Source organism: Microcaecilia unicolor, chromosome 5 (assembly GCF_901765095.1).
Source record: "Microcaecilia unicolor chromosome 5, aMicUni1.1, whole genome shotgun sequence".
NCBI lineage: Eukaryota > Metazoa > Chordata > Amphibia > Gymnophiona > Siphonopidae > Microcaecilia > Microcaecilia unicolor.
The window spans coordinates 104,907,045-104,931,835 of record NC_044035.1 but is presented as its reverse complement, the minus strand read 5'-3'; the positions used below and the strand labels follow the sequence as shown (position 1 = coordinate 104,931,835).

Below are 24,791 nucleotides of genomic sequence, written 5' to 3'. Positions count from 1 at the left end.
TACTAAGGACTAGGTCTAGAATTTTTCCTTCTCTCGGCTCCTGTACCAGCTGCTCCATAAAGCTGTCCTTGATTTCATGAAGGAATTTTACCTCCCTAGCATGCCCCGATGTTACATTTACCCGGTCAATATCAGGGTAATTGAAATCACCCATTATTGTGTTGCCCAGTTTGTTTGCGTCTCTAATTTCCTTTAACATTTCTGCATCTGTCTGTTCATCCTGGCCAAGCAGACGGTAGTACACTCCTGTCATTATCCTTTTCCCCTTTATACATGGAATTTCAATCCACAATGATTCCAAGAAGTGTTTTGTTTCCTTCAGAATTTTCAATCTATTTGATTCAAGGCCCTCGTTAATGTACAATGCTACCCCTCCACCCCCCCTCACTGTCAGATTCCTCTGTTAATATCTCGAGATACTCCTGGCCAGTATAAGTTCTGTGTCTATCTAGTGTGTGTGTGTGTCACCTCCTGATGTTCTGCTAGTGGAATATCATGTGCAATCTGTAGGAGCTGTTCTCTGTATGCCCTGGGCATTATAAGCTGCTTGCCTGCTGTCCAGGGTCTATTGGGATCAACAGGATCAGTCTCTCTATATAACAAGTCCCCTTTTCCATAGGATACGATCTTTACAAGTCTCACTGATTGGTTGACCAGCCCTCTCTGCCTCAGGGCTTCCAGGTCAGGGTCAGAGCGCTGTGCTTCCTGAAAAGCACGTCTCTGTCTTTTATCAGTATCCATATCTGGAAGGGTCTCTGCTGGTGACTCTGACAAATCAGGGTCAACAGTCTGACCAATAGGTGTGACAGTTAAGTCAGGCTGTTCCATACTCACGGTCCCAGTAACCTCTGGAACTGGTGCTGCTGGAAGCACTGGAGCGCCTCCTCCTGTCGCTTGGTCAGCTGGTTCCACCTGGTCTGGCTCAGAATCTGGAACTGGAGAGGTGATCTCTGCTGCTTCTGCTTGTTGGGCCACCTGGGCCTGATTACGGGTCACCATAGTGGAAATGCTGACTCCACTATCAAGGTTAATGTTCATTGGACCCATGTCAGTCCCACATAGCATTGGTACTGGAATGTTTTTCATTATGCCTACTTCTCTGTGTCCAGGCTTCATACCCCAATCCAGGAATACTCAAACGATGGGTACAGTCTCTCTGGATCCATTGGCTAACATTACCTCTGAAGTGCGCCCTGGAATAATTGCATCTTCCAGCAATAGCTCTGGTCATAATAAAGTCATGCTAGAGTCAGTGTCCGCAAGCCCAGGCACCTGGGTCTGATTCACAGCTACTGGGGTACTGTAGGTCTAGCTGCTGTCGCTCTTCCCATTCCTTACGCCACAGCTGATCTAGCCGCTGTTGGTCTATCATATAGATCTGCCAGATTTCAGCTGGTGTGGCACCCGTCCCTGCCAACGCACAGGCCGTTGCCCACAAGAAGTCTGGTCTCCCCTCAGGAGAACTCTGCATTTCTGGTCCTACATCTCCTCTTCGCTGAGGCCATCTGGTTGCTCTTGTGTTAGGTTAGACATCTCCAGTGTCTGCTGGCTGCTGCCAGTCACCATCAGCACTTTGCTAATCTGCTAACACTACCAAAAAAAAAGGTGAACAGGAAAGGGACCCTGTTATTGCAGCATTTGTTCACTGTGCTCTGTGTCTGGAGGTTACAGATAAAAAAGACTCTGAATCACTCAGTGGATGGTGACCCTCACTCCACACATGGAGTCTGACAACCCCACCATGCTGCCATCAAAAAAGAAGGACAAAAGGTCTGTGATGAAATGCCTAGCCCCCCGCCTGGGGCTACCCCGCGGCTATTTAGAGGGTCTATCCCCAGCACAGCTCAGGTCTGCCTGCACATGCTGCTTGTGCTCTACACTAGTACCCTCCTCCCACTGACTAAGTGACAACCGCCTCTGGACAAGTCTCCCGCTCTCAAGTTATCCCCAGTGATTTCTAGGTTACTGGAGGTCACACTCCCAGTTATCCCACAGTTCCAAGAAAGCACTCAAAGACACAAAACACAAACCACCAGGATTCTTTATCAGTCCAGACAAGCAGAGTCAACAAATTATTGTCACAGAACTTGGAACAGTGAAACAGAAAAAGTGCAATCAGCAGAACAATGACAGGTAACTGAAATATGTATCAATTATAACACTAACTAAACATTTGTATATTATCTAAGTAGTACCTGGGAAGATCAGGACATATAACTGTTCGCAGAACTTCAGCAAAGAGATCCTACTCTCTTTTCTTCCTGGTTAAGATTGAAGACAAAACCAGTAACTTCTGGGTAGCTTCAAACTCCAGGCCAATCAGAGCCCAGAACAACAACTTTAAAAAAACTGGCCAAACTAGAGAGATACACTTCAAGAATTAAGCCAGTTTTAGAGTCTTAGAAAAACCCACTGTTCTGTCACACCCACTCTCACAAATAATACAGCATTTACCTTCTCTTTCCCCCACCCCACTTTCACAAATAATCCAGCATTTACCTTCTCTTCTCCCCACCATCACAAATAATCCAGCATCTCTCCCTCCTGTTCCCTCTCCAGCCGGTGGCCAGGCGTCTCCCCTTGCCTCTCTTGACCCCCCACCCCCCTTTCGGGGTACCTTTTAAAAAGTTTTCTTTTGTCTAGCAGTTGGTGGTAACTAGCAACAATTCATACAGCCTGCTCACACCAATCCTGGAACCTTTTCTCTGATGCTTCCCGCCTATGCGGAAGCAGGAAGTTACATCAGATAGAACCCTCCAGGGTTGGCATGAGCAGGCTATATGAATCAATGCTCATTGATTGCTGCCAACAACCACTAGAGCCAAGAAAACTTTGACCCTCAGCTCCTGTGGCACAACGGTTAAAAAACACTGCACTAGTTACTCTCAAGATGAACAAAACCCAAAGTTCTCAAATATGCTGAGTGGTCTAGGAAGGAGAGCAAACTGTTGTCATTAGCAGTATCTGAGGAGCCCATACAAAGTAAAAGAAAGATAGGAAGCTTAGATGTCAGAGGGGTCTTTGACAGACAAAAGCTTGGGAAACACTGCACTAGGACTTCACAAATCATGATCAGAGGAGCTCTGGAAAATTACTGGGGAACTAGCTCATCCAGGAGCCTAGAATACAATATCTTGTAATTATCACTGACCTAGCTCAGGAAGAGGTGCAATCATTGCCACAGAATCTGGCCCAGACCAAGGTATATCTCCCAACCGCAAAGGAGAGGCAGGAGAAAATCTATAGGGAAAAAAGGGAATGATGAGTGGAGGGGAGGGGGCAAAGAATAAAAAAAGAAAAGGGGAACAAGACTGGAAGAGATGGAAAGCAAATAAAATATGAAATCTTGCCTTGACGCCTAGAAATTGTGTCTTGTGCTCTAATTTTTTAAAGCATTTTTTCATCCTATGCTGGAGTATGAGCTCTTTTATGTCTGTTGGAATTGCTCTCTTGGGGATCCTCTGATGTAGCAGGCAGATGTTTCACAGAGGAGGGAGCAGTGTCAGTACAGTTTTTTCACTGATTCAATCTGTTTCTCTCAGTACCATTGACCAATTTGTCTTTTCCAACCCATCATTCCCTTTTGTGTGGGATATGTACTGGGTTCAGATGTCTGAACTGGGGCTTTCGTATTTAGAAGATAGTGGTCTATTATAGTGACTATGCTTTATTTCCTAATTTTTATATTTCTTTAATTCTTAACTTTGTTATAGAACTCCATTAGGCCGTGCCCGTGCATGGCTAAGATTGGCACTGATGCAGAAAAAGATGGCCGACTACTTGCGCTGCTTGATTATTCATAGAGATCTTCTCAGGTTTGTGTCAGTTGCATCATTGTTTCGTCTGACTATGTTCTCATATACCTCAGTCCAACACCGCAGAGAGTTTTGTCCTCTCTGGCTATGAATACGAGGAAAGAGCATCCCTCAGAGTCAGTGTCTCATAAGAGTTATAAAGGCCTTCCAGGGTGAGGTCTGAGCATGAAAGCAGCAGTGTTCTCTGTTCAAGGTAATTAGATTCATGATCTCCAGGCATCTATGTGTTTGGTTTTCTTTTTTTAAACTTACATTTTATTCAGATTTTCCAAGCGCAGGTACATCCTCTGATAGCATCCTTTGTATCATTACATAAAACTCTGAGGCTTGTTTACTAAGCTGCGGTAAACACTAATGTGTGCTTACCATAGGTTAAAAACCATTACTGCAAGACGCGGTCACGCATCCCATAGTGGTTTCGGGAACAGCACACACTTCCCATGCGCTAAAATATACATTTCATTTTTTAGCACTTGGGTCGTGTCTGGGGGCAGAGAGTAGGCGTATATTGCGCTAATCAGTTAGTGCAGCTACACTGCTGCTTGCTAACCTATTAGTGCATGAGCCCTTACCACCTAGAGAATAAGTGTCGGTAAATGCTCACACGCTAATGGGGAAATTAGCTCGTGGCCATTAATAGGGAAAATGGGGCCATTTTACCACCATGCTAAAAGTGTCCTCATTGCGCAGTAAAGCCCTTCGCTGGGGATAGTGCTAGCCACTTTTTAGCGCGGCTTGGTGAAAGCTTCCCTTTGATTGATTATACTTGTCTGAAAGCAAATTTTACATTCTCTGTAGTCAGCATGTTATATGCTACTAAGGATTGTTGAAACTAGCTCAGATCATTCTGAGTGGCATCAGCTGCTGGCTGCTTAACTCTATATGTTTACTCTCCAGCTGGCCAGTGGCCACTTTGTTTGCTGAAGAATTAGTTGCTTTGAGTTCTGAGCATGACGTGCCCTTTAAAGCCTATAGGTTTTATCTGTCAAGCAAGCCACTAGACAAGCTCAATGTTATCAGTATGCAGTTGCACTTTTTTTTCTGTGTGCTGAGCAGTTTCTGCCAGCTTCTTTTGGATCTCCACCTCAATTATAACCAGCCTCTATTGGATTATGATGTCAAGAACTTTCATTTGCAGCTACCAGGGGCTTTATCTCCCTTTTTTGTGTCCCCATCATAAATCTACCTAGTCAGCTCAGCAACAGTCTTTGACCAGGGGCTGTGAACCTCAATGCTCTGGAGAACCCGGCTAACATAGGGGTCTTTTACAAAATCACGCTAGTGACACTCGTAGGGATATATGGGTGTTTCTAATGTTTAGCACATGCTTATTTTTAGCACTCGCTAAAAATGCTAGCGTGCCTTTGTAAAAGACCCCATAGTCCACAAGTCTGACTGCTAGTTGGTGCTATTGAGTGATGGCTGTCCTGCATCTCTCTTTGACTGCTTGATGGTCATCAAGCTAATAATAAATTTGAAACAAATACATAAATAAATCCTCATTCTTGGCTGATCCAGGTAGTAGAATCCGGGATTAGGAATTGAATCCATGTCATCTGCATGACAACGTCTAGCATTACTGCTGAGCCACCAGCCATGCTAGCGTGGCACATTTTTCTTAATGTATATTTACTTTAAAATAATTAACAGTCCCTGTAAATGAAGTGAATATGCTTTGGAGACAGTGTTGTCCTGAAGAACTTCAATATTGTTTTGGAGGGATTTTTTTTTTAAATAAAAGGAGATGGTGAAAGTCCCAGGATCTCATTTTTGCTGCTTAATTAAAAACCAAAGCCTGTTGATTTGGCAGCCCCAGGTCAATGTGGGCAGCAGTCTTTGGAAGTGTTTCTTGTATCATATGTAAATGCCATGAAGGAAAGTAGGAGAATGGACATAGTTCTAGTTACTATCTTTCAGCATCATTATCCTGAAGCTCTTTGACTCCCAAAGACTTGCTGCCTTCTTATGTCCTTGCTAAGCAACACATTGACCCACTTGATTTCAGACAGTGTGTCTTCAGTTCTTGTATTGGAGTTTGCTGAAGGTGTAGATTCAGGGTATGCATATGATACTTATATACTTTTAGATCCAGAGCTCTTTCCAGAGGTCCAGCAGTTTAATGCACTTCCCTGTCTCTCCACAGTGAATTTTATGAGTATCACGCACTGATGATGGAAGAGGAAGGTGCGGTAATAGTTGGACTGCTGGTTGGACTGAATGTCATTGATGCTAACCTATGTGTAAAAGGGGAAGACCTGGATTCATTAGTAAGTTTTTCCTTCTCCCCCTCCCCATCTCTGAATGTACTGTAAGAAGAATCTCCATCCCACACCTCAAAAATTACAAAAATCGTTTCCTCCGCCGTAGTAGCTTGGTTTTTAAATTTTCAGTGAATTACAGATTGCTTTTGAAGAAAACAGGTACACAACCACGTCAGTTTCCTTTGCCATTCCATTGCCTTATTTTGTATTGGAATCTAATCCTCAGCAAAGAGCTAGTGTTTGTGTGGAGGGAAGACAGACAGAAGGGAAATTGAAGAGTTTCAGCTTATTGACTAGTTATCTACTGCAGAGGGCTTTAAACTAGGGTCATCAGCAATAGGTGAACAAAGGTAAGTAAAAGCCCTAAGGTATGTAAAACATTATAGAAATAGGGGGGGGGGGGGGAAATAGCAACATCTGGAAACTGTGTATACTAATGCCCATAGTATGAGAAGTAAGGTTCTGGATCTAGAGGCTGTTATGAAAGAGGATAACTTGGATTTAGTGGTGGTCACACAAAACTATGACTAGGATATAATTATACCAGGCTATAATCTATTCAAGGAGGGCAGGGTAGGAAGAAAGGGATGAGTAGTGACCCTGTATGTTAAAAATAATATTAAAGCAACAACATTTCAGGACTTACAAGGTAAAGGGGAGGCACTCTGGGTTAATCTGGAAAGAGGGAATGCAACATCTATTTGCGCTGGTGTGATATGCAGACCTCATTCTCAGGCAGATAATAATGGATAGAGATTAAGTTGAAGACATACACAATATTGGTATGAAAGGGGAAGCTCTATTCGTGGATGATTTCAGTATGCTGGATGTTGATTGGAACATCTCTGCTGCAGTGTTGTCTAGAAGTAGGGGGATGTTGAAATCTTTATAGGGGCAACTGTACTGGCAGCTGGTAATGGAACCCACATTAGAGGTAGCCATACCAGACCTGGTGCTTACAAATGGGGAGAGTATTTCTGATGTTACAGTGGGTGATCTTTTGGCATCCAGTGATCACCAGATGGTGTGGCTCAGAATTGGACAAATATGGAGAATTCATTCAAAATTGGGGGTCCTAGACTTCAAGAAGTATGAAGGAATATCGGAAAGAGTACATAAGTACATTAAGTATTGCCATACTGGGACAGACCGAAGGTCCATCAAGCTCAGCATCCTGTTTCCAACAGTGGCCAATCCAGGTCACAAATACTTGGCAAGATACCAAAACAGTACAATACATTTTACTCTGCTTATGATAGAAATAAGCAGTGGATTTTCTCCAAATCATTTTAATAATGGCTTATGGACTTTTCTTTTAGGAAGATAGCCAAACCTTTTTTAAACCCCACTAAGCTAACTGCTTTTACTACATTCTCTGGCAATGAATTCCAGAGTTTAATTTTACGTTGAGTGAAGAAATATTTTCTCCAGTTCATTTTAAATTTACTATTTTGTAGCTTTATTGCGTGCCCCCTAGTTCTAGTATTTTTGGAAAGAGTAAACAAGCAATTTACTTCTACCCGTTCCATTCTACTAATTATTTTATAGACCTTTATCATATCTCTCCTCAGCTGTCTGTTCTCCAAGCTGAAGGGCCCTAGCTGCTTTAGCCTTTCCTCATAGGGAAGTTGTCCCATCCCCTTTATCATTTTCGTCACCCTTCTCTGTACCTTTTCTGATTCCACTATATCTTTTTTGAGATGTGGTGACCAGAATTGCACACAATATTCAAGGTGCAGTCGCACCAATTGACTGATAAGGCATTATAATGTCCTCATTTTTGTTTTCCATTCCTTTCCTAATAATGCTTAACATTCTATTTGCTTTCTTAGCCGCCGCCGCTGCACACTGACAAAGGGTTTCAACGTATCATCAACGATGACATCTAGATCTCTTTCCTGGTTGGTGAATCCTAATGTAGAACCTTGCTTTATGTAGCTATAGTTCAGATTCCTCTTTCCCACATGCATCACTTTGCACTTTCTCACGTTAAACGTCATCTGTCATTTGGATGCCCAGTCTCCCAGTCTCGTAAGATCCTCTTGTAATTTTTCACAATCCTCTTGCGATTTAACAACTTTGAATAACTTTGTATCATCAGCAAATTTAATTACCTCACTACTTACTTCCATCTCTAGATCATTTATAAATATGTTAAAAAGCAATAGTCCCAGCGCAGACCCCAGCAAAAAGGAAATGCCAGGTGCAGCTGCTCCTCTTCTTCCCTAGAGGTGGTGATACCAAACAACTCACTCTTGTCCATATTGATTTTCAGCCCTGCTACTTTTTCAACTCACTAAAGACTTCTAAAATATTAGTCAGTGTCAGTCCCGGATCCCTAATAAATAATAAAACATCATCTGCAAAGAGGGCCACATGATGTTCCACCTTCCCTACCACCACTCCCTGAATATCCAGGTACTCACAAATACGAATAGCCAGTGACTCTATATAGGGCGCAAAGAGAGAGGCGATAGGGGGCATCCCTGCCAGGTCCCCCTGCCAATAGAAAAAAAGGGGGTTTAAGAACAATTAAGATGGAGACATGCCCTGGGATCCACATAAAACGCCGCTATCCATACACAAAAATTTGCCCCCAACCCTATGCTCACCATTTCTTCCTGTAAGAAGGACCAACTAACCCTATTGAATGCCTTCTCGGCATCCATTGCCAAGAAGGATAGTCATGATAGGGACTGCTGAGCCGCCCAAAGCAAATGAAGAATTCTGCGAATGTTATCCCTAACTTGTCTCCACGGTCTCAATCCAGATTGATCAACATGAACAAGATGTGGTAAAACCCTGCCCAACCTGTTAGCCAAAACCTTAGCCAACATTTTTTTTGCATCACCATTAAGAAGGGAGATAGGTCTATTAGCCCCACAAGTAGATAAATCTTTGCCAGATTTTGGCAATACTGTGATACCAGCCTCAGCCATAGATGACGGCAGAGAGTTCCCTTCCAATACTACATTTCTCACTCTGACGAGAAGGTCTCCCACCTCCCCCACAAAAAGTTTATAAACCTCCCTTTGTACCCATCTAATCCAGGAGTTTTGCCATTCTGTAAATGCCAAATAACTCCCTCCACCTCTCGCAACCGATTAGGTTCTCCAAGCTGTTTACTCTCCAGATCTGTTAACTGTGGGATAGGGACAGCATCTAGGAATTGCTTTATAGTCTCTGAGGATACTGTCTCATCTGCCTGGTAAAGCTTGCGATAGTATTGGAGGAAGCAAGAAAGTATGTTAGAATCCGTATAATACCAATCTCCTCCTTTACCCTGGATCTTCTGAATATTCGAATGAGGGCTCTTAGCCTGAAGGTAGCGTGCTAACCACTCCCCAGATTTATTGGCAAATTTAAAAAGCCCCTGGTGGAGTTTAGTATGGTAAAAATCCACCTCTGCCATCTGTAATTGAGAAAGCTTGCTCCGCACCTCACAAAGATCTCTTGTGTTGACATTCCAGGTCAATGAGATGACTCCACAATCGCAATGTATGTTCTCCCTTCTCCCTCTTCCTGCGAGTCCCTCATTGTATAAACACCCCTCTGACCACAGCCTTCAGTGCATCCCAGAGAGCTCCCTCCCCAACCTCTCCAGTATCATTATTCTATCTAAAATCTTGAATAGCACACTGGAGGAGTGGCCTAGTGGTTAGGGTGGTGGACTTTGGTCCTGGGGAACTGAGTTCGATTCCCACTTCAGGCACAGGCAGCTCCTTGTGATTCTGGGCAAGTCACTTAACCCTCTATTGCCCCATGTAAGCCGCATTGAGCCTGCCATGAGTGGGAAAGCGCGGGGTACAAATGTAACAAAAAAAAAAAACACACCAGTTTGTCTCCTAACAAACATTCATTGAGTCTCCAAAAGTCTCTTCTCCCTTGGTGTCCCAAGCTGGAGCATGATCCGAAGTCTGAATATTCCCAATTTCTGCCTCCCCTAGGAAGCCCCACAGATTTCGATGAGCCCAAAAGCCATCAGTTTGAGTATATGTACAACTAGTATGCAAATTAAATGTATAATTATGCTGTACCCCATGTAGTAAAGGCAACAGTCCACTACCTCTAATCCCCTAAAGAATTCCTTCAGCGCTCTCCAATATGTTTTACTGTAGGGTCCCCCTCCCCACCCCAGAGGAATGGTCCAAGCAACGATTAGCTCTTTGAATGTTGAAGTTTAATGGCTTGCCTACTACCGCTGGATTCAACAAATAATTACAAAAGTCAGTGACCACAGAATGACAATCTTTAAACGCTTCTAACTCAGGAATATCCTTAAATCTTAGGTTATACCTTCGGGATCTGTTCTCTAGCTGATCTCTCAAATTTTGAATTGCTACATTGTTCTTGGAGAGAGATCTTTTAAGGGTAATTACAGCCTCCTGTACAGTATCTACCGATCCTTCCACTGAGGAAACTCAAGCGCTCAGATCCCCTATCTCCACTTTAATGTCTTTTGGTGTTTCCTGGACATCACGATGAACTCCAGCATTGTCTGCTCTCAATTCCTGAAACCAGCCCACCATGTCTGTTTTAGTGACCTCGGCTTGCTCCGCAAGGTTCAGCGCGTGTTCTTCCTCCTCCTCCTCCGAATCAGACTGTATAGACACCATTTTTTTTGTTTCCTCCATATTACCCACATTCTCCAATCGCAGTTTATCACCCTAGCTTCTGAGACCATCCATCTGTCATGATACCTTTTTAAAATGGTGATTTACAGCTCATTTTGGAAGTAGAACTGGGAAGTATCCAGCTGCATAATAACTTCTGGAAAAACATAGTGCTAAACTGATGAAATAGTGTATACTCGAGTATAGTGTTCTCATTTAGAGAATTAGGACATACCTATGTTTTTGGGTTCATATTATTCAAATATCTCTTCTGTTTAGTTTAAATGTCCAAGACACCAAGTTCCCCCCACTTATCCATTCTCTAGTGCTCAGCTGCTCACAACAAGTTTTCAATAATCAGGTTAATTAAAGGTGGTGATTTTGATTTCCTTTTCACAGATCTGTGAATAAATGAACTCTTTTCTTTTTCTGTCAGGTTGGGGTGATTGATTTCTCCATGTATCTAAAAAATGAGGATGAGGATCTTGCAAGTGAGGAAAGGTACATTGTCTCCAGCTGCCTCCCAGTGTCTGAGCCTATCAACTTTTTATGAAGTGTAAGCCTTGGAATAGGGCAAGATGTTTGCAGTGCATGGGTTCTACTGTAAAGGCTACCAGGGGTGCTGATTACCCTCTATTGCGTTTCTGCATATAACACAGCACAGACTCATGCCGAACTCAGCTGTAATTTGTATTTATTATTTAAAAAATTTATATATTGCCTATAATCTAGGTGGTTTACAGAAATACTGAAGTGACAGTCACTGTACTAACTGTATATTTAATTTCTATAACTGGACATCTCTCTACAAACACTGCAGGGTTGGTGCAAGGAACTTTGCCATCCTAGGTGGCTTCAAATTATGGTTCCCTTACATCTCCAATGTCACTGGTGCTTCCTCCTCCCCCTGCATTATACTAAATGCCTCTTCTCCCCCTTCCCCACCTGCTTTCCGCCAAAGCAGTATGTGAGCTTAGCACAGACCACCAGTCCTTCTAGTGATCCCACTTCCTTCCATCTGACTTCCTGTTTGAAATGAAAACTCATTTAGGAGCAGGAGCTGATGGAGCTGACGCATGGACCATGAACATATACTGGCTCATGATCCCTGGCACCTCTATATACTTATTACTGTAGGGCCCAAGTCTACCCACTGCTTTGGAGGAGAGGAAAAGTGAGTAGAAACCACAGAGGAAGTTGGATAGAGAATGAGATTTTAATGGGATTTTAGGAGGAGTAGGTTGAGACTGCAGATGGACAGTAGCAGCTTACAGAAAGAGGAAGGAGGGAGGCAGGATGGGCAGCAGTGATGCAGGCCTGTTGAAACATTTTTGGCTGCTCCCTGAAGTTTATCACCATAAATTGCCTCCTGTACTGCCTGCTTTGTCACACCATCCTTGAAATATTATGTTTGAGGCTGCTCGCATGCTTATTACCTGCTGGCTGAGTGTTACTGTTAACCTACAGTCACTGCACATAGACCTGTGGTAAGCAGCAGATGTGCAGCTGGACGTCTCTGCTGGACTCTTGGATAGTGCAGGCAGCTGCGTTCTTTTCTGTTTGTTGTGATCTTTTTTTTGTCTTTAAGACATTTATGTCATGGTGTAACCTATTAGGTTATCTACTAGTGCTTCTAGTGGCTTTTATGATTGGAACAATTTTATCCTCCCTTAGGAACGGACAGATTGCTGCTATCTTGGACCAGAAGAATTATATAGAGGAACTGAACAGGCAGCTGAAGTGAGTACCAAACTGTCTGAAATGTAAAGTCTCTTATTTCGCAACACATGTACCTTGATGTGTCTGCCAATAGGGCATCCAGGAATTTGAGTCCATTGTTATTCCCACTGGGGTGATGCAGAAAGCTAGCAGAGATAGAAGCATATGGTTAGTGTAACATCTGCGCTCAACTTTCTTAGTGCCCGATAGAGAAAAGGGTTTTGCACAGATGATACAGGGAAGGTTTTGGTCTCTATGAAAAAATGAGCAGGGACAAGTCATTGGAGTGAAAGTATATGCAGAGATTTCATTTTCAAATCATTGCACATACTTTCCAGCATTTTGTGCACTTGCCACTTTTTCAAAGGGGAACTGTTTAAAAATCATCATACTTGCCCTCTCTATATTTTTCCCCTCATAAAAAGACACTTAGTTAAGGCATAGTTATTTGGACAGTGAATTAAGTAGGTTATGAGAGTAGATTGTATGGTTGATTGTTAGGGGTACGGGTGAGGGTGAAATTTATTTTTATTGTAATTTGCCTTGAGCTATTTTAGTGAGGAGGTTTATCAAATATTGGAAATAAATAAAACTATTGCAGAGCATCGAACACAAGGACTGTAGTGTTAACATCCACAGCAATATAAAGAGAAAAGGGATGTCATTTTTCCTCCAACAGTGAGCCAGTCCACTACCACAGAGGTTGCCTGTATTTGTGTTCAGGTGAGCTGCAAGCTCTCATGCTGTTAGGAGTCTTTTGAATGACTGCTGCTTCTTCCTATACAGTGGTACCATCAGCAACCTGCATGCAAGAGTTGATTCGTTGGAAAAGTCTAACACTAAACTGGTTGAAGAGGTACCTGTTTTTGTTTGCTTCTAAATTCTGTATAAAGATAATTTTTTCTGCCTGCTAATGAGATTTCTCAGAGTTTCACCAGAATGTGGTTGCCCTCCCTTCTGTTAGGTGAAGACAGGGCAAAACTCAGCCAGAAGCCTCCTTTATGTATTAAGGGCTTGTTGATTTCCTCTGTCTTTGTTGCAATACATTTCTAAGTTGAGAAACATAACTACATGTTTGTGTGCTACACAAGAAGTTAAACACATTGAAAGCACACAGTGTACAATAACAGAAAAGCAAAAAAAAAAAACCACCCCAAAACCAAACTATGCTATACTATAATATTTCCTTCACATCCTATCAGACCAGTCCAGAACAAGTGGCTTATGTTCGTCAACCAGTGAATGGAGATGGAGAAAAAAAAATGTAGCTCCAGGAGATATGCCCTTAAAGAGTATCGTGCAGCCATAAAATGCTCAGTATTTTTCTCTGTCTCTAAATGGGTGGTAGATGGACCATGCAGGTCTACTTTGATGCTTATCATCCAGCTCCTAACCCAGTAGTTTCTGGATGTTGGTTGAGCAAGGGCGTTTCCTAAGGGTCAATGTTAGCTCCTTTTTTTTTTCACTTACTCTGAAGATTTGGCAGGAGCTGAAATGGCACTCCATAGTTCTGAATCCCTCACCTCCCCCCTTCACTATGCTGATATGCAGCTGTTATTCAGCAGTTTGGACAACGCTAAAGCCTAAAAGAGTTCCTTGTTGGTTTTTATTTTATGTTTTATTTTTTATGTCAGATTGTGATATTTATATTATTATTTTTGTTATTTTTTACCAAAATTATGTATATAAATTTGTAATCCACTTTGAATTTCTGAGATAACACAGAATATAAGACTTGTTCAATAAACAATAATAATAAATAATTGTCGTTAAGACAGACTACTTTTGCCATAATCATTTTTACACAAACCTTTGGTGCTAAGTAATGCTGCAGTCTCCATCTAGTTATCTCTTTATGCCGGTGCCCGGTGCCTAGACAATTCCAACAGTCATCAAGAGGGCGGGAAATCTCCTGCTTCTCAAGTCCCGACTGACTTTTCAAATCTTTTCTTGGAGGACTTGGTTTGCTGCCGAAAGGCCTTTAATGGTAGAATTTACCTTTTTGGGTATTATTTCTACTGGGGATTTTTGAACTTTACCTCAGCTTCAGACTCGGCTTTCTCATGCGCTGAATCTTTTCTTCAGGGCTTCTTTAAGAGTGTTCCTTCTGCTCTGCCTTGTATTTTTTTTCTTTTAAGAGTAATCTCTTTAGCTAGCAACTGCTGCTTTTCTCTTTTGGTGGCAACTTCTCTTCAGCTCTGGTTAATCTATAGAGCCCTCTTTTAGGAGCAGTGCGTTTCTGCATTATTTTCTTATTGCTGTAGAGATCAGCTTTGCCTGCTTTTACCTCACAGCATTCATTTCTGTTACTGGCTGTAATAGTTGGTTTAGCCTGCAAAGCACTTTAGCTTGTTAGAGTTTTGCTAATTAGCTTTAAAAAAAAAAGCACCAAAAACTAATTTGGAGCAGAGTCCTAATTGCTTTTATTTCTTTGGGGCAAACGGTTGCATTTGCATCGAGGGCTGGTATTGAAGTTTCCAGCTGTTTATTTCTGTTGGAAAGGTCAGCCCTGTATTTTCCTGGTACATGTTGGTTGCTGTTTGGACCGGACCCTTACAGCTAATGTAGTTGAACATTTTATGAGTAATTTCAACTAAATAATCAGTTCTCTTTTACTCATCAATGGTTGATTAAATCTTCTGAGGAGCTCATCTGTATTTTCTCCCTCTACAATCTGCTAAGCACTACATAAGTAGTGCTCTTCTTAATTTCTAGTTTCAGGCATTAAAAGCCTTGCCATTAAAAGAAACAAGGAGAATTACTGGACTGCATTTCAAACATGCTAATGACAACTGCTCTCCTTAGCAAATGAGCTCTACTTCAGTGTTTTCTGTCCTGTGCTTTTACATGAGCTGTTGGGTTATATACCCATAGCATCCAGCTATAGGGCAATATATGGCAAGCTACACATTTGTCTGGTGTTACACTTCTGTGGCACAACAGTCAGCTGTGGTTGCTTTGGCTGGAGGGGTGTTGTACAGTAGTGCTATAGCAGTATCTGGCTGTAGGACATTACTGATACAACAGCCAGTTCTTGGACACTACTGCTGTACAGGTTGGCCATCTGTACTATGGCAGCTACAGTTGTTACCTCTGTGCAGTGTTTGTAGCAGTATTTGACTGGATGACATGGCTCCAGCATTAGCAACCACCGCTTTCATCATCTGCTACAAGTGGGCACCTCATTCACTCAGCTACACTAGGTTATTTTTCCAAGGTCCTGGTAGTAGTGGCAGCCTTCCTGTGCAAGGATGGGATTTGGGTTCATCCATATCTCGGCCATTAGCTGATTTGGGTCTCTTTCTAGCAAGAGAGTCTGCAAGATTCATCCAAGGTAGCTGGTCTTCTTCAAACCTTATAATAGGTAATCAATTTCACTAAGAGTCGTCTCCAGCACAAATCTTGGCATATTTGGGAGTGATATTCAACACAGGCTTAGGGAAGACATTCCTTCCTGTTGCTTATCAGCAAAAGAGCCACACCCAAGTTGGATCTACTTTCCCTTCCATGTCTGAGAGTCTGGGACTATGTCTAGGTTCTGAGCAAAATGGCCTCTACCTTGGGTGTTCTTCTGTCGGCCAGATTTCACATCAGACCACTTCAGCGATCCCTTCTCAGCTGTTGGTCTCCATCTCTCTTGGACCCTGTGAGCCAAAATCAGCCTCAAATGGTGGATTCATCCTTCACATTTTCAGTACAGCATTCCTTTGACAATTCAGAATTGATTTGTAGCGCAATAAATGCCAGCTTATTGGGCTGCGGAGCTCTTTTTCTGCTTCAGCCCAAGACCAATTGTGTTCAATTGAAGCCTTTTGGCACATCAGTCTTCTAGAGCTCAGAGCCATTCAAAAAGCCTTGCTTTCCTTTGCTCATCATCTTTGAGGGAAGCCAGTGAGGATTCTGTCAGACAACACGATAGCGGTTTCTCATGTCATGAGGCTGTGGGGAACCAAGAGTATTCATCTAGCCAGAGAAGCGGACATTCTTTTCTGCTGGGCCAAGGTCCACATTCCTCTAATTTCAGCATCTCATATTGTAGGAGCTCTGACTATTCATGTGGATTTTCTCAGCAAACTTCCCTTAATCTGGGGGAGTGGCAGTTTTTGACAAAAGTATTCCATCTGATCAAGTCATATTGGGGAGTTCCAGATATAGATCTAATGGCATCCGGGAGGAATACTCAAGTCCACAGATTCTCCAGCCATTGGAAAGACCCCAATGCAGAGGGCCTGGATGCTTTTCTACAAAAGTCACAAACAGCAAACCACCTATATATGCTTTTACCTCCGTGGTCAATGTTAAGGAGAATTCTTCTTTGCATTGCTCGTCATCCAGGGACAATTATCCCTGTAGCTTTGGATTGGCCAGGATGTCCTTGGATATGCAGATCTGATGTGGTTAAAGATTGCTCCTCCACTGTATCTATCAGTTACACAGGTCTTCTGATTCAGGGTCCAATTCCAATGGATGAAAGGTCATGCCTGAAGAAGAAAGGTTACTTGGAAAAAGTCATTGCTATTCTTTTGCAAGCCTGAAAAAGCTAAAGATGCTCGGGTATGGAGAATCTTTGAATCTTGGTGTTCAGAAGGAAACCTTACCACATCTAAAGCGTCACTGCCACAAATTCTTAAAGAAGGGCATAAGAAAGGTCTTTCCCTCAATTCCCTCAAAGTTCAGATAGCGTCTCTGACTTGTTTATGTGGTCATATCCAATAGTGTTCTTTGGCAGACATCCAGATGTTGTGCGTTAAAGTTTGGGGAGTGTCAATCAGTTTAGGCCTCCGTATAGACAGGTCCGTCCTGAATGGAACCTTCATCTTGTTCTTAAGGCCCTTCAAAAAGCCACTTTTTGTGAAACTGTACGCAAAACTACTCTTAAGGATCTTACTTTGAAAACAGCTTTCTTAGTAGTTATGTCTTCAGCCAGAAGGATCTCAGAGCTTCAAGCCTTATCTTGTAGAGACCCCTTTCTGCATTTTACTGAAGCTGGGATGTTTATCCGTATGGTCCCTGCATTTTTACCTAAGGTGGTTTCTGCTTTTCATGTTAATCAAACTCTGTATTTACCATCCTTTTCTGTAGAGGATTGTAGATCAGAATTTTCCTCCTTGCTGTTAAGAGTTCTTTTGTGCTTGTAGAGGTCACTAACGATTTTAGGCACTCAGATCATCTTTCCATTCTTCTCTTGGGACTGAAAAAGGGTTTGTGTGCTTCTAAAGCAACTACACTTCATTGGTTAAATGGCACTATCTCTTCAGCCTATTTGTTAACAGGGAAAAGAACTCCCTTGCATCTTAAAGCTCATTCTACAAGGACACTGTCTACTTCCTTTGTGGAAACCCATTCTGTTTCTGTAGATGAAATTATCATCTAGATGTGGCTTCTAGGGCAGAGGCTTCTTTTGGAGCATCTGTTCTTGCAAAAGGGTTATCGCGTTCCCTCCCAACTCAAGGATTGCTTTTATACATCCCATATGTATGGACAATCCTTTGGGGACACTAAGGAAGGATAAATTAGTTCTTACCTGATAATTTACTTTCCTTTAGTCCCAAAGGATTAGTCCAGATCCCACCCTTCTCTTCTGCTTCTGCTCTGTTGGTTTTTTTGTTGATTTTCTTGTTTCTTAGGCACAAGGTTAGAGTTGTTGTTTGTTCTTCAAAGTTTATAAAAATGTATTAAAGAGGTAGAAGTTATACTTCTTTCCATTAACTTCTTACTGTTTGGCTATCCAAATACTGAATGGAACCTAGTGCATAGCAGCCTTATATGGCAAAGTTCTAATTTACTCTGTATTTCCACCTGCTGATAAATGGGCAAAGCCCACAAGTATGGACTAATCCTTTGGGACTAAAGGAAAGAAAATTATCAGGTAAGAACTAATTTTTCCATCCAGAAACCCTCCCTGTTGGCTTTGTTTGCGCTAGGCGGGTTATTGTTCCACTTCCTTTTCATTTGCTGGTGTTATTGCTTCTCCTTTCAACTATTTCTGATATACTTCATTGTTTGCATCTTCCAACTCAGTCGTGTCACTGCACATGAGTAAAGTATATGCCTCTTTTGTTATATGTGGCATTGGCTGAGTATGGTGTTTTTTGCTTCCAGAAATATTTGTCTAACCGACACTGTGCATTTAAGCACCATTGCTTGGTTATTCAAAATACTGAGTATTCTATGACTGCACAATACCCTTTAAGAGGGAATCTCTTGGAACTACTTTTTTTCCCTCTGTCTCCATCCGCTGATCCTTTTGTTCTGGACTGGTCTGATGGGAAAAGAAAGTTATCAGGTAAGACACAACTTTTCTATCCTGTAAACCTGGACTCATTTTGTGATCTTGTCAACAGAGTTTTGTTATCATTCTGCTAGACCAGTCCAGATGTATGGGTTTATGCCATGCTGCCAGCAGATGGAAACAGAGAACACAACTTTTCCAGTGACATTATCACTGTTTTAAGGAGTAACTCTGGCACTTGCCAGTATTCTATGTATTTGTATTTATTAACATGTATAATCCCCCCTTATCCAAGGCAGAGTACAATAAAACATGCACAATTAAACATATAAGCACTACATCAACAAAAACACTACAAAAGGCAGAATCAAGCAAAGCAGTCCAACTGAGACAAAATATGAACAAAGGCATGTTTAATGCTGTGGGTGTAAAATAGGCTAAGCATAAAAGGTGTTCTTTGAGCTACCACTTAAATGACGGATATTATGTCTGATTTTTTACTCAAAGGGGCAATTTGTTCCACTCAGTGGGTCCAGTCATTGAAAATACTCCCTTTGACGTCAGTCCCAGGTGCAGGCAGTGCAAGGATGGAACAGCAAGATCACCTCTAACTGCTGGCGTCAAAGGTCGTGCTGGCACATACCAGTGTACATGTCTCCAGCAGATGGTGACATAATCTGGACTGTTGCAGTAGGAGTTTTCTGGGCTCCCAGGACCAGTCTCTGGACTTTGCTCTATCTGGTTAAGCCAGAGAATCTTTTCTTCCATGACAGCACTCCTTAAGCTGCTTCTCCTTGATAGAGCTGAGTAACTGGTTAATCTTCCAGGGCAGCACTCTTTGGTTTGGTTTCTCTGGGTTGCTCCCAGGATCTTTTGATGGCCTGGAGTTGTGGCTAGGAGCAGTCTGACCTCTCAGATCATCCGTGACCTAGTGCCCCCCCTTCCCCTCTACTTCTATTTAGATAGGGAGATTTGAAGCATAAAGTTGTTAAAAAAAAGAGGAAGGAAATAGAGCTCAAAGGTAGAGAATTTTCCTTGTCAACCAATACCTCAGGTAGTGGCAGTGCATGCTGAGGGGGAGAGTCTCATGTTTGTGGGTTGGAAGCAGAACGGCTGCAGATCATATTCCACATCAGGGCCAGCACCTCAGCCTGACTCCTTCTGCCCAGTCTGTGATTGAAGTAGAAGTACCAGGGAATGCAGTCAAGGAAGTGATGCCTGCTTCTCCTGGATGCAAGAAGATTGGCTCATGGTCATGTCAGACATGAGCCTGACACATTGGAGGGCTCACTGTTTGGACCAGGTGGCAGCAGAGCTTTATGGTCCATAACACACTAGAGCAGCGCTTATCAAATTTTCCGTGACTGTGGCCCCATTATTGCTTCTACAGAAAGCATGTGATCCCCCAGAGACTTCGGTCAATGTCATTTCAATGTATAGCCTACTCAAGGTTGCAAACCGAGATACGAGTTTTGTGACCCCATTTGGGTTACGATCCACAGTTTGGGAAGCCTTGGACTAGATACTAGGGACATATTATTGGCTGTGCTGCATTCCCTGCCGCTCATTAAAGGTTTGCCAGTATGAATTCTCTCAAACAATGCCTGGCAGTCATTTCTGTGAACAAGCAGGGAGGCACCAGGAGTCCAGTGGCTCCAGAAACATGGCTGTTGTCATATTGGGCGGAACAAAACTTTCAAATGATTTCAGCTGTTCTCAGAGTCCAGAGTTCAGGTTGTTGTGCTGTACTCTATGCCTTTTTTTCAGCAAATAGAGCTACTCAACCAACCAATTCATTCTTTCTTGTCATTTCAAAGGCCATCCCAAGCAATCTGGTGAACTCTGACACTCAGAGGTATAGTATACCCTCCTTAAAGCCATGCTTAGGGGAGAGAAATGAATCAGGGTGACCTGAGACCCTACACTTTGTCCTGTTCCACAGTGGTAGGCCTGCCACTTGGCACTATAATTTTATGCCAGAGTACAGCTGAGCCCACACAAGTCAGCATTCTAGGGTCCCATTGCAGTTGATTCATCTGGGGTTCTGCAGCCCACTCCCAGGGCCAGCCCTTACTCTCTTAGTGCCTGAAATCCGATCTCCATAAACCATGAGAGACAGGACTGAAGAGAAAGAACGTAAACCTACTATTGTAACAGGTTTCCAGCCTGTTTTTTTCTGTTTGGAAACTTATTTATTTATTTATTTATTTATTTGTTTATTTAGCCAATTTCCAAGACCACCTGACTGAAGACAGAGCAGACCAAGACAGAGGAAATATATGTACCCTGTTTGTACAGCTTTGTTCTGTCTCTATTCCATTCCAGTTATTGTTTTTGTACTGCTCTGTTAGTATCAAATCAAATGGATGACAGCCTTTGAGGCATATTTTCAAAGCACTTTGGGAGGCTAAGTTCCATAGGTTTCTATGGAACTTTGGGAGGCTAAGTGCTTTGAAAATGAGCCCATTTGTGGTCTAAGTGATTGTCAGTGGAATGCACAAGGATTTGTTTTTCCTTTGTTTCTTGTTATTCTAAAATATTCATCTGGAACTCCTCTGTACTGAATCAGGGGATTCCAGAGGAACACACATTATAGCATAGTAAATGACCGTAAATGAAGAGCAGTTGACCTATTCCATTCGCCCAGAGGTTTGATTGACAACTTGTATGTCTTTGGACTGACTGTGACTAGAAGAGGCAGCAAAAGAGAGCATCATCTTTAGCAACAGCTGGGTGTTAGCTAAAAAGTGTCATAGCATCTGTATCTCCCAGTCATAAACCTGTAACTGACAGGGGGAATTGGAAGAAAGATGGAAGAATACATCAGACATTGCATGTAAGTTTTCCCTTGAAAGCTGAATTAAAAGGAATATGGTGAGAGGCCTTTGCTTAGTTTTGTTTTTTGGGGTTTATTGTTCAAAATAACAATAGGGAAAAATATCAGTCTTACAGAAAAAGAAATCAAAATAGACTACAAAAAGAACAATTCCAATACTTGACAATCCACATCTCGGAGGCCAATTAAGAATAATTATAGTAGAACAATTAAAAAAAATTAAGGCTTGATATTCATCCCATAGCAGTAAGTAGCTTGTAAGCCGCTCACAGCCATGGGATGACTTAACCCTGGATATTCAATGCCAAGGCTTCCAGCATTAAATACCTGGGTTAGTATAGCAGTTAACCAGGCACCAGATGATATTGAGACTGGTTCCCAGTTAACTCTGGATAAAGTTAGGACAGCCTTTTTGCTGGCCTAACTTTATGCACTTACTTATATGGTTAGTAGACTGAATATCACTGCTAACTGGTTAACTAGCAGCTCCGCCCAAACTCTGGTTAGGGAATGGTCAGTTAGAGCCAATATTCAACACTACCCAATTAAGAACTGGCTGATTATTGGCGGTTGGCCAGCTCAGTGGGGCTTAACTGGGAAGGAGCCTCTTTTGCCTGGTTAAACAGCTTTGAATATTGACCTATAAGAGAAAATAAACATTTCTCCTATCCCTAATGGTTTATCATACTGAGTTCCATTCCCTTCCTCAAACAGAAAATACACTCAGTCAAGAACTAGAAGAGGAAATCTCACTATATTGAAGAAATGTTTCCAGCCACACAAGATTATAAAAAAAGAGATAAAGCATTTGTAAGGGAAAAGCAAAATGTATTACCCCCCAGTACGAGAAATCAACGGACCTTAGTACTATGTGGGACATCTGGAAATATTTGAAGCATCTGTCTGCAAAATAAAGAATCTTTCTTAATTCGCAATTGGACTACTGCAATTCTATTTATAGTAGTTGCTCTAAGATGCTAAAGTTCAAATTGCAATGGGTACAAATTGCTGCAGTGTGAGTTATGTTTGTTGTTGATAGGTACGAACATATTATTCCTGTCACGATTGCATTGGTTGCCTTTAGAAGCAAGGTTTCAATTTAAGATAGCTGTTCTAGCTTTTAAGGCATTGCATGGAGAACTTCCAGCTTATTTGATGGTTTGTTTTTCTTTTTTAAATCAAAACATTTTAAGGCCTACTAGAAATCAGTATTTGTTAAGCTTTCCCCTCAGTTGAAGGAGTAAATATAAGAGAATATTACAAGCTTCTTTTGTGTATCAGGTGGCATCATGTTGGAACTGTCTCCCCCTTTTTATTAGAAGGACAGAGAGCTATCAACAATTTAGGAAATTGCTCAAGACATTTCTATTTAAGAAATATTTTTAGGGTTTGGAGTTATGATTAACTTGTTTAATTGATGTGTTTTTGATACAGTAATTTCCTGAAGAATGCTTCAGTTTTTAGTTAATGTTACCGCATTGAACTTTACTACATTTGCAGTTTATAAGACCCTAGTGTAATTAATGTAGTGTAATTAGTACATAAGTACATAAGTAGTGCCATACTGGGAAAGACCAAAGGTCCATCTAGCCCAGCATCCTGTCACCGACAGTGGCCAATCCAGGTCAAGGGCACCTGGCACGCTCCCCAAACGTAAAACATTCCAGACAAGTTATACCTAAAAATGCGGAATTTTTCCAAGTCCATTTAATAGCGGTCTATGGACTTGTCCTTTAGGAATCTATCTAACCCCTTTTTAAACTCCGTCAAGCTAACCGCCCGTACCACGTTCTCCGGCAACGAATTCCAGAGTCTAATTACACGTTGGGTGAAGAAAAATTTTCTCCGATTCGTTTTAAATTACCACACTGTAGCTTCAACTCATGCCCTCTAGTCCTAGTATTTTTGGATAGCGTGAACAGTCGCTTCACATCCACCCGATCCATTCCACTCATTATTTTATACACTTCTATCATATCTCCCCTCAGCCGTCTCTTCTCCAAGCTGAAAAGCCCTAGCCTTCTCAGCCTCTCTTCATAGGAAAGTCGTCCCATCCCCACTATCATTTTCGTCGCCCTTCGCTGTACCTTTTCCAATTCTACTATATCTTTTTTGAGATACGGAGACCAGTACTGAACACAATACTCCAGGTGCGGTCGCACCATGGTGCGATACAACGGCATTATAACATCCGCACACCTGGACTCCATACCCTTCCTAATAACACCCAACATTCTATTCGCTTTCCTAGCCGCAGCAGCACACTGAGCAGAAGGTTTCAGCATATCATCGACGACGACACCCAGATCCCTTTCTTGATCCGTAACTCCTAACGCGGAACCTTGCAAGACGTAGCTATAATTCGGGTTCCTCTTACCCACATGCATCACTTTGCACTTGTCAACATTGAACTTCATCTGCCACTTGCACGCCCATTCTCCCAGTCTCGCAAGGTCCTCCTGTAATCGTTCACATTCCTCCTGCGACTTGACGACCCTGAATAATTTTGTGTCATCGGCGAATTTAATTACCTCACTAGTTATTCCCATCTCTAGGTCATTTATAAATACATTAAAAAGCAACGGACCCAGCACAGACCCCTGCGGGACCCCACTAACTACCCTCTTCCACTGAGAATACTGGCCACGCAATCCTACTCTCTGCTTCCTATCTTTCAACCAGTTCTTAATCCATAATAATACCCTACCTCCGATTCCATGGCTCTGCAATTTCTTCAGGAGTCTTTCGTGCGGCACTTTGTCAAACGCCTTCTGAAAATCCAGATATACATATCAACCGGCTCCCCATTGTCCACATGTTTGCTTACCCCCTCAAAAAAATGCATTAGATTGGTGAGGCAAGACTTCCCTTCACTAAATCCGTGCTGACTTTGTCTCATCAGTCCATGTTTTTGTATATGCTCTGCAATTTTATTCTTAATAATAGCCTCCACCATCTGCCCGGCACCGACGTCAGACTCACCAGTCTATAATTTCCCGGATCTCCTCTGGAACCCTTCTTAAAAATCGGAGTAACATTGGCTACCCTCCAGTCTTCCGGTACTACACTCGATTTTAGGGACAGATTGCATATTTCTAACAGTAGCTCCGCAAGTTCATTTTTTAGTTCTATTAATACTCTGGGATGAATACCATCAGGTCCCGGTGATTTACTACTCTTCAGCTTGCTGAACTGACCCATTACATCCTCCAAGGTTACAGAGAATTTGTTTAGTTTCTCCGACTCCCCCGCTTCAAATATTCTTTCCGGCACCGGTGTCCCCCCCAAATCCTCCTCGGTGAAGACCGCTACTCA

At 42.3% G+C, this 24,791-nt stretch overlaps 1 protein-coding gene across 4 annotated transcripts in view; it reads left to right on the top strand.

The window, feature by feature from the left end:
• RUFY2 (RUN and FYVE domain containing 2) overlaps window positions 1–24,791 on the top strand; it is a 126,627-nt gene that overhangs the window by 31,013 nt on the left and 70,823 nt on the right. For all 4 annotated transcript variants that reach the window (XM_030203146.1, XM_030203144.1, XM_030203145.1 and 1 more), the window contains exons 4-8: window positions 3,714–3,815; window positions 5,959–6,082; window positions 11,126–11,190; window positions 12,364–12,429; window positions 13,195–13,264. In XM_030203146.1, the coding sequence (XP_030059006.1) occupies window positions 3,714–3,815; window positions 5,959–6,082; window positions 11,126–11,190; window positions 12,364–12,429; window positions 13,195–13,264 (427 nt within the window). The remainder of the gene's footprint in view (window positions 1–3,713; window positions 3,816–5,958; window positions 6,083–11,125; window positions 11,191–12,363; window positions 12,430–13,194; window positions 13,265–24,791) is intronic.